General features: G+C 52.9%; 1 protein-coding gene across 1 annotated transcript; it reads left to right on the top strand.

Annotated features, from left to right (window-relative positions):
- The first annotated feature begins 228 nt into the window (after positions 1–228).
- On the top strand, positions 229–8,924 carry KRT71 (keratin 71). The gene is made up of 9 exons (XM_059404854.1): positions 229–675; positions 3,032–3,246; positions 3,932–3,992; positions 4,500–4,595; positions 4,963–5,127; positions 5,334–5,459; positions 6,869–7,089; positions 7,776–7,810; positions 8,588–8,924. The coding sequence occupies exons 1-9, from the start codon at positions 229–231 to the stop codon at positions 8,797–8,799; spliced, it is 1,578 nt and encodes a 525-aa protein (XP_059260837.1). The 3' UTR covers positions 8,800–8,924.
- Positions 8,925–9,182: the final 258 nt, after the last annotated feature.

Here is a 9,182-nt window from a genome sequence, read left to right as displayed (position 1 = left end):
TGTTTCAGAGGTGGGGAGGGCTTGATCTCTAGCTCAGCATAGAGAAAATGACTTCTTGCTCCCAGGCAAGCCAAACCCATGAATTAAGCCCTTGACTGCCCATCCAAAAGCCCCAACGCCAAGCACATATAAGGAAGGGAGCCTGCCGGTCCTCACTGCAACCTGTAGAGCCTGTGTAGGATTTGGTCTTCATCCCTCCTGCATCTGAACCCTCTCTCCACCACCAGCATGAGCCGCCAATTCACCTACAAGTCAGGAGCTGCCACCAAGGGGGGCTTCAGTGGCTGCTCAGCGGTGCTCTCAGGGGGCAGCTCATCCTCCTACCGGGCAGGGGGCAAAGGGCTCAGCGGGGGCTTTGGAAGCCGGAGCCTCTACAGCCTGGGGGGCATCCGGAATATCTCCTTCAACATGGCCAGTGGCAGCGGAAAGAGCGGAGGCTATGGGTTTGGTCGAGGCCGGGCCAGTGGCTTTGCTGGCAGCATGTTTGGCAGTGTGGCCCTGGGACCCGTGTGTCCATCTGTGTGTCCTCCAGGGGGCATCCATCAGGTCACTGTCAACGAAAGCCTCCTGGCCCCCCTCAACGTGGAGCTGGACCCGGAGATCCAGAAAGTGCGAGCCCAGGAGCGGGAGCAGATCAAGGCTCTGAACAACAAGTTCGCCTCTTTCATTGACAAGGTGGGTCTAACCTTCTCTTCTCAGGGCATGAGCTTCTGTTACAGGAGCAGGGATTCAGGTTAGATATGAGGAGGCACTGAATGTGGATAAAGCAGATGTTTTCTTTCATCGAGGTGACTTATGTATGGTTCCCTGCAGTCGTTTTCAAGAGAACACAGAGGGAGGTCTGTCTCTACTGGCAGAGGCTGATGGGGGTTACTGGCAGGACCTCCGAAGGAAAGATCTCTGTCTCTTACTCGAGGGTTGGCTTGTTGCCATTGCTAAGCCAGGGGTCCGTGCAGGCTGTGTGTGGAAAAAGCAATGAGAGGGGGCACCTGGGTGGCTCAGTGGGTTAAGCCTCTGCCTTCAGCTCAGGTCATGATCTCAGGGTCCTGGGATTGAGCCCCACATTGGGCTCTCTGCTCAGCAGGGAGCCTGCTTCTCCCCTCTCTCTCTCTCTGTCTGCCTCTCGGCCTACTTGTGATCTCTCTCTGTCAAATAAATAAACAAAGTCTTAAAAAAAAAAATTTAAAAAAAAAAAAAAAGCAGAGAGAGGGAATCTGCGCCAGAGTCTTGCTCTCATCCATTATCAGCAGGTCTCATCCACTAGTCATTTGACGGGTCATTGCCAGATGGCTCGGCCATGGGCATTTTTTTCAGTTGGCTAAGGACCCAAGAGAGAAGCAGAGAGTGCAGTGGGGAGGACGCCTCCACAGTACTCTGAAGTCAGACCTGGCTTCCGCTCTGGCCCCATCACTTACCAGCTGGGTCTTGACTAAGCCAGCCACGGAGCAGCTGTGTGGAGAGTTATTTATTCTGTCTGCGCCTCCGTTTCCTTATCTCTGTAATGCAGATAATAGCCTGCTTCTCCGGGGTTTTGTCAGGTTGATAAAAGAAAATGCATGCGAAGATCTTGGCACAGTGCCTCCTCCCACAGACGGAAGTGCTCCGAAGGGATGGTTAGCGTTACTATCATTTTCATCTTCAGAGAGACGGGGGAGGAGGGTTGAGAAGGGGAGGATCCAGGGTCTGGAGGAGGCCTCAAGGCATCATCCAAGCCAGAGATGCCCCTGACTTTTGATAGATGAGAAATTATTACTCTCATTCTATGAGTCGGCAAAAGCATGGAGGGACATGCCTTGCCAGGGTATGGCATCTGGGACGGGAGCAGGAGGGAGGAAGTTGAGACCCAGTCCTGGGTGCTGGGGGCTATGTTGACTAAATGACAATAAGGCACCAAGGGTGGGTCAATCCAGGACAAAGCCTATGCTTGAAATGGTCATTGGCCATTGGAGCCTCACCATCTCCCTGCCCCAAGCCCCAGCTCTAGACTCCTGCTCCGAGCAGCCCTTGCTCACCTCAGAGGCCAGCACTGTCCCTGTGATTTTATTCCTCAGAAGGAGGACACAACATATTTGTGATCCTGACAGTCCAACGTGTAGCCCAGATGCCAGTTGTGGCGTCCTGGGTGTAGGGTTTACTCTGCGACTAACGCTCAGCCTTAGGGATATATGTGAAAGAGTCAGGACTGATTAAACCAAACCAAGACTGGATGATCTGCAGGGGGCAAGCAGTTTGGCAGCTGTTCCCATCTCAACGCTGAATCCCAGCCAGTTTTTGGAGGTCCTGTGCTTATGATAATAGAGAACACAACCTTATTTAGATAATGGCTGTGCTCATGTGGATTAAGTCATATTTTAAAAGTCCTGCCCTGCCACCCAAAATGCACAAGAGAAGAGTATGTAGATCCACTCCCTCTGATCAGTTTCCTGGCCCAGTGAGGTGACAGTGGCACAGGGAGCCCTATCTATCCATCCTGCCCCACGTGCCAGGCTTGCTCTATGGAAGATGTTTCTAAGGGGCTGAACTAGGGAAGAGGGAGGAGGCCATGAGCAATGATGGAGCTGGAGCCTGATGCAGAAATTTAGAACACCCAGAAGCTCTTGGCCCATTGAGCCTCACTGAGTTTGATAGGCTACAAAATGAAGAGCAGATTCCCTTTTGCAGAACGGTCAACTTTTCCAAAGATGGACCCAGCCTGACCCCATGTTGGTAGTTTTTAGGCACTCCCCTATCCTGAGCTGGATTGGCCATAATGGGGTTCTAAGTGACTGGATGCATGAGTTATGCGACACAAGTCTGGATTTATTTCTGGGCTCCCCCTCTTAACAAACTGGTAGACCTTGGAAAGAGGCTCAACTTCTCTATGGCTCCATTTCCTTCCTATCTAATGAGGTTAACAATTTGCCCACCTTGTGCAGCTGTTGTGAGGGGGTGAAGGAGAAAATGCAGGCAGAGCACCTTGCACAGAGCCCTGTGAATGACAGGCATGACTATTCCCAAGGGGGCTCAACAGTTTCTGCTCTTTGGATCCCAGGTACGGTTCCTGGAGCAGCAGAACCAGGTGCTGGAGACCAAGTGGGAGCTTCTGCAGCAGCTGGACCTGAACAACTGCAAGAACAACCTGGAGCCCATCCTCGAGGGCTACATCAGCAACCTGCGGAAGCAGCTGGAGACGCTGTCCGGGGACAGGGTGCGGCTGGACTCGGAGCTGAGGAGTGTGCGGGACGTGGTGGAGGACTACAAGAAGAGGTGAGTGGGGAAGGGATCCCCCTGCAGCTGGACAGTTGTCCCTTTCCCTCTGAGCTCCTTCTGCAGGAGTGGCAGCTATCCCCAGCTTAAATTTTTTGGAGATGAGGGGCTTTGTTCTTCGTCTTACCAGGTAGAATCATTCCAACACAACTCTGGAAACTGCTCTCTGCTCCTCCAGCCTCTGGTCTGGCCCTTGGGACAAATGTCCATTGAGCTGAACAGTGGTTAAAGGACCGTATCTGCCTGGATAAGGAAACCTTGATTAAGCTACTCATAATCTCCTGGAGCTTCTGGGTCCTCACTGGAGGAATGGCTATGAGGAGGAACTAAAGAAACACTCCCATTCATTTGTAAGGCTTCATTCAAATTTTCAAGGAAGAGCTTGCTTCTTGCTTCCTGTATTATTTCCCATAGAACACTTGCTCCACATGCTCTTACCTCAGTTTTTTAGCTGGATCTTCAATAATCACCTTTTTTTCCCCCTCCAGACTTAGTTACCATGTCCTCTCCTCCAGGAAGCCTTCTTTGCCTGGTGGCCTCACTAGCCCAGGACTCTGTGGCCCATTAGCATCTGTCCCTCAAATGGCCATACTCCCTCTTAGAATCTTCTTTGAGTGAAAGACGTTCTCAGTGAGAGGGTTCTAAGTGAGACATATTCACTGACAAAGCTCTGGCATTCTTGCAGGTATGAGGAAGAAATCAACAGGCGAACAGCTGCAGAGAATGAGTTTGTGTTGCTCAAGAAGGTGAGAGGCAAGACAGGCCTTGAGTCCAGGGCTGGCCTGGGACCAGGAAGAGCTGAGCTTACCAGTATCCTCTGCCCTCAGTGAAAGAGCTGATTCCAAACTAATGACGTAAAGGCTGAAGAAAAACACAATGTACTATCCAGAAAGGGAATGAAAAGGCAGAGAGATGATGGCCTTTCTGAGTGTTTCATGTCCACAGTAAAGAACAGCAGAGGATGACACACAGGGGCTCCCCTGTAGCCACAGGGCCCAACTTACACATCAAAGGGATGGCTGACAGCAGCCTGACTGGGGCTCCCTTCCTTAGAGGGGTACCCCATCCCTGCTGAAGGAGCAGATTCTCAGGATGGGGCAAGGCTGGGCCTTTTGCTCCGTTGTCTCCTCTTCCATGAGCCTCTCAGAGAGAAAAGGGCAACTATTTCAGTGTGCCGGGCACCCAGGCTGGGGTGGGTGTTTCCTTCTCTGCTGCACTGGCAGTGACCGAGGAATGTTGGGGGCATCTTCCAGGATGTGGATGCTGCTTATGCCAATAAGGTTGAGCTTCAGGCCAAAGTGGACTCCATGGACCAGGAGATCAAGTTCTTCAAGTGTCTCTATGAAGCTGTAAGTCTGTGTCTCCACCCCCGCCTCTGCTGGCAGTCAGTGAGTAAAACTCTGTTCTGGGGGCTGAGAGAGGCTCTTTGATCTCAGGGAGACCCCGTGGTTAGCCATTCATCTCCCACTTCAGCCCTGAGAGGCTCCCAGTCTCCACCTTCTGGGTAGAAAGGAAATGGTCCATGTCCTGGCTTCATGGTGGCAGGAATCTATCTGCGGCCTGGAGGAAACTCACTTTGCCCAGGAAGCCACAGCTTTGGCCCAGAGCCTCTAAGTTAGCATCACCCAGATTTGCTTATCTTGCTTAAAGGAATGGGTGGGAGGGCTGTTAGCCTCTGAAAGTCAAGACGTGAGACCAGGCTTGTTTCCCATATAGGAGATCGCTCAGATCCAGTCCCATATCAGCGATATGTCCGTCATCCTGTCCATGGACAACAACCGGGACCTGAACTTGGACAGCATCATTGATGAGGTCCGTGCCCAGTATGAGGAGATCGCCCTGAAAAGCAAGGCCGAGGCCGAGGCGCTGTACCAGACCAAGGTGAGCTGGGCTGAAGCAGGACTGGGGAGGGCAACCCCAGCAGGCATGAGGACTGGGCCTGATCATTCTCAAAACAGAGGCCATGTCTAGTTAAGTGTCCAACATGTCCTTTCATGTTGATGTCCATGACATCAACAATCCCGAGATATCATGTGGTCCTATGACCATCCAGCATGCTCACCATGCTCTGTGCTTTGGGGTCCCAGTTCCAGGAGCTGCAGCTGGCAGCTGGCCGGCATGGGGATGACCTCAAGAACACCAAGAATGAGATCTCAGAGCTCACCCGGCTCATCCAGAGAATCCGCTCAGAGATTGAGAATGTGAAGAAGCAGGTGAGGGAACTGGTTACCCATGGCCTGGGGCAGGAGGGCATAACTGGAGGGGGAAAGAGTTGGTCAAGAATATCAGCCTCTCAAATCTCTGCCCATGAAAGGAAAGGAACCAATGAGGTCACTGCCTCAAATACTTAGAGCAGACATCCCTGGGGCATCACATCTCCCACTCTTCCCAAGAACTTCTGCTTTGATGCCCTTCCTACGGGAAGCCGTCTCTCTCATTCCCCAGAATGGGGTAGGACCACACCCCCCTGTGCCTTCTGCCTTAATCGCATGCTATTCTGGCATCTGTGCTTCTCTTGTCCTTGTCACACTTTGGTGATTGCCCCACACCAGCCTGTCCCTTCTTCCATGGAGCTGGAGGAAGGCAGGAAGCTGGCTGTTCCATTCCCCATTGCTTTTCCAGCATCTAGTACAGTGCCAGGACATAGTAGCAGCTTAATAAACATTTGTTAATGAAATGATTGACAAGTGGGCTCAGAGAGCGCCATTCAAGAGCCTTCTGTAACTATTTAACTATCAGTAAGGCCTTGCTCAAACTCTTCCCAGGGCTCTAGGCCGCAGTCTTAGCTTGAGTAGATGGGGAGACAGGATGAGGTTATAGAATAACAACAGCGGTGGCTCCTATAATTTTATCACCCAGAAGTGTCTCAAAGATTCTATGAGGCAAGAGCTACCCATTGTTACAAATGAGGAAACCTCAGAGAGGTTAAGTGGGTTACAAGCTGGCGAATGGCAGAGCTGTGATTGGAACCCACTATGACTCCTAGTCCAGTGCTCTTTCCACCTTCCCAGGGGCTTTAACACTTAGTGACTCCATGACATGGGGCAAGTTAGTTGTCCTCTCTGCACAGGCGAGTTTAAGGACTACATGAGCTAAGACATGCAAAAGGCATGTTGGGGCTGAGGGTAGTGCCAGGCATATGGTAAACACTTGGGAAGTAATAGTTAGTTCTAGGGAACCTCCTTCCCTGTGCCCCTCGTCTGTGGTCCTATGTACCTGGGTGGCCACTCTCATTGTACCCACAACACAACATTCTAACGATCTCTCATCCCAGACTTGAAACAACTCAAGAGCAGAAAGCTCTTCTGTATCCTTGGCACATGGATGGCCAAGTAAATGTCTTCCTCATGAACTGACGTGGTACTGAGCTGGCCACAATCACAGGAGAGCAGGAGGGCAGGGTGCACTATTGTTTATCACCACCAATGCCTAAATATAAGCAAGTGGAGATAGAGCTAGGAAGGACTTGCTGGCCCCAGAAGGGGCTCCAGCCTATTAGAGGAGTGGGAGGTGGGAAAGATAGAAGTGGGCATTCCCACCCAGGAGTCTCCAAGCACTAGTGGGATTTGGATGACTCTAATCACCCCGTCCAGTTTTCCAGCTTCTCTGATTCCCTGCTTAGGCTTCCAACCTGGAGACGGCCATCGCCGATGCCGAGCAGAGGGGTGACAATGCCCTGAAGGACGCCCGGGCCAAGTTGGACGAGCTGGAGTCCGCCCTGCACCAGGCCAAGGAGGAGCTGGCCCGGATGCTGCGCGAGTACCAGGAGCTCATGAGCCTGAAGCTGGCCCTGGACATGGAGATCGCCACCTACCGCAAGCTGCTGGAGAGCGAGGAGTGCAGGTGGGGGCGGTGATCTGGCAGGAAAGGCGGGGGAGTGGTGAGGGGGGCTTGAGAAGGACAAAAAAGAATGCTTAACACACTCATCCAGAAAAGATGAGTCCTTGGGAGGAGTGAAGGGGTGGTGATGATGGGAATAATAACAGTAATAAATAATACCTACGCCTGCGTGAGCCCTCACTCATGCCAAGCACTGCGCCTCAGTGATTAGCTCACTCCATCTTACTCCATTTTCTTGGGTATACCTCGGCATACTACCACCCCCCCAACCCCAACCAAAAAATAAGAAAATAAACCCCACCCCATTACTATGTTAGGCCTTCTTGTTCCATCATCCTTACCTGTCCAGAAATAAGATGAGCTTATCAGACGTGTCCCAGGGCAACCATTCCAGCTTCCCCAATGTTCTCAGCAGCTAAGAAAGCCGGTCCTTGGGAAGTGTGCATGCCAGCCTGCATGTGTACCTTGTGCCGACTGTTTGATTCGGGTTGTTGCCTGCTTACTCCCAAAGATTCAGGGGCTGCAGCCACAGCTCCCTAAGCTCTGCTTTCACCAAAAGCCCAGGACATTTCCAGAGGTGCCTATTGGGTTCAAAAACCCACAACAGGTCGGTGGGGACTCTAGCTTTGAGGTTAATAGACTGCAGGTTGGATGACTGCTTGCTCTTACTTTATTTCTCTCCCTTACAGGATGTCAGGAGAATTTCCCTCCCCAGTCAGCATCTGTAAGTACTTGTGTGCTGGGCCCTAGAACCATAGAATCTGAAGACAGGAAAGGGTCTTAGTCTCACCCCGTGTGTGTAGCTGAGCAAACTCAGGACCAGAGAGTAAAAACTCTGAGATCACACAGCCACATAGCAGAGGCCTAGCCAGCAGTCCGTTCTCCTGACTCCCAGAGCAGAGTTCTTCCTCCCTATTCCTCTGTCTCCCTGCTCCCAGGGGATGGCCTCTAGGAAAGCTAGAAGAGGAAGTAGAGGATGAGTTGTCTGTGAGGCCTGGAGCACCAGGGCCACAAGTTGCAACCAGCCCTGAGCTGGAGAATTAGAGGCGGCTGAGGGAATTGTTGAATGGGGACCTCAGAGCATAAGCTTACAGTGTTGGACCTCTGTATTTCTCAGCAGGACTAGGAACTTAACCGGAGCTCTAAAAGATGCCATTTATAGGGCAGCTAGTGAGAGGGAAAGAAAGGTTGGAGGGGAAGTTTGGCAAAAAGGCTAATAGAAGAGGGGGGTGTGTATCCAGAATAACAGGTGGTTGGATTGGTACCTGGACCAAAATGTTGGGCTTCTGAGAATTAAGAATCATCTAGATTGGGTCTAAGGGGGGCATGGCAAGGGCAGGACATGGGGGAAGCTGTCTTTGGGCTATTTTCCCCAGAGGAGGGGGCGGAGCCGCGGGGCGGGCACCTAACCCATTGTTCCAAGAGATCCTGAGTCCCCGGGGTACTGGGGCCTCCCCTAGCCCCGCCCCTGAGGGTACCATCCCCCGCTGTCCCTCCGCAGCTATCATCAGCAGCACCAGTGGCAGCGGCGGCTATGGCTTCCGGCCCAGCTCCGTGAGCGGCGGCTACGTGGCCAGTAGCAGCAGCTGCATCTCTGGCGTGTGCAGCGTCCGCGGCGGGGACGTCCGGGGCAGGGGCAGCAGCAGTGACTACAAAGATACCCTGGGGAAGGGCTCCAGCCAGAGCACCTCCTCCAAGAAAGCCAGCAGGTAGAGAGGGCTGCTCCCTGCCCTCCCGCCACCCCTGCATCCGCAGCTGTCTTCCACATGCTCTGTCCCCCAGCCTGCTGTCAGCCCCCTCTCCCCCCTGCCCTGCCGTTGTCCCTCTGGCCACCACACTTCTCCCAGCCTGCGTTTTCCTGAGCCTGGACAGGTGTGAAATTCCTCCTGGTACGTGCCTGGCATTCAGCTCCTTGGCTGAGGTCCCCCAGCCAGGGATGGGCTCAGCTCCAGGCTCCCGGCCTTCTGCCTTGGACACAACACCCCGCTCAGTCACTAACTACTCTGTCCGGCTCTGGTGTCTCAGACCCAGGCCCCCTCTCACACTGGGCCCTCAGTCCCAACTACTCCCTATTTTGGGAGGGCCGAAGGACAAGA

This window comes from Mustela nigripes, chromosome 6, assembly GCF_022355385.1.
Source record: "Mustela nigripes isolate SB6536 chromosome 6, MUSNIG.SB6536, whole genome shotgun sequence".
Lineage (NCBI taxonomy): Eukaryota > Metazoa > Chordata > Mammalia > Carnivora > Mustelidae > Mustela > Mustela nigripes.
The sequence above is the reverse complement of the archived record's forward strand: the minus strand, read 5'-3'. Positions and strand labels throughout refer to the sequence as shown.

Excerpts from the sequence above, each read along its gene's own strand:
- KRT71 (XM_059404854.1), top strand. The coding sequence starts at position 229 with ATGAGCCGCCAATTCACCTACAAGTCAGGAGCTGCCACCAAGGGGGGC. Across the intron at positions 5,460-6,868 it reads TTGAGAATGTGAAGAAGCAG|GCTTCCAACCTGGAGACGGC; the intron begins GTGAGGGAACTG and ends TTCCCTGCTTAG. Across the intron at positions 7,811-8,587 it reads TCCCTCCCCAGTCAGCATCT|CTATCATCAGCAGCACCAGT; the intron begins GTAAGTACTTGT and ends GTCCCTCCGCAG.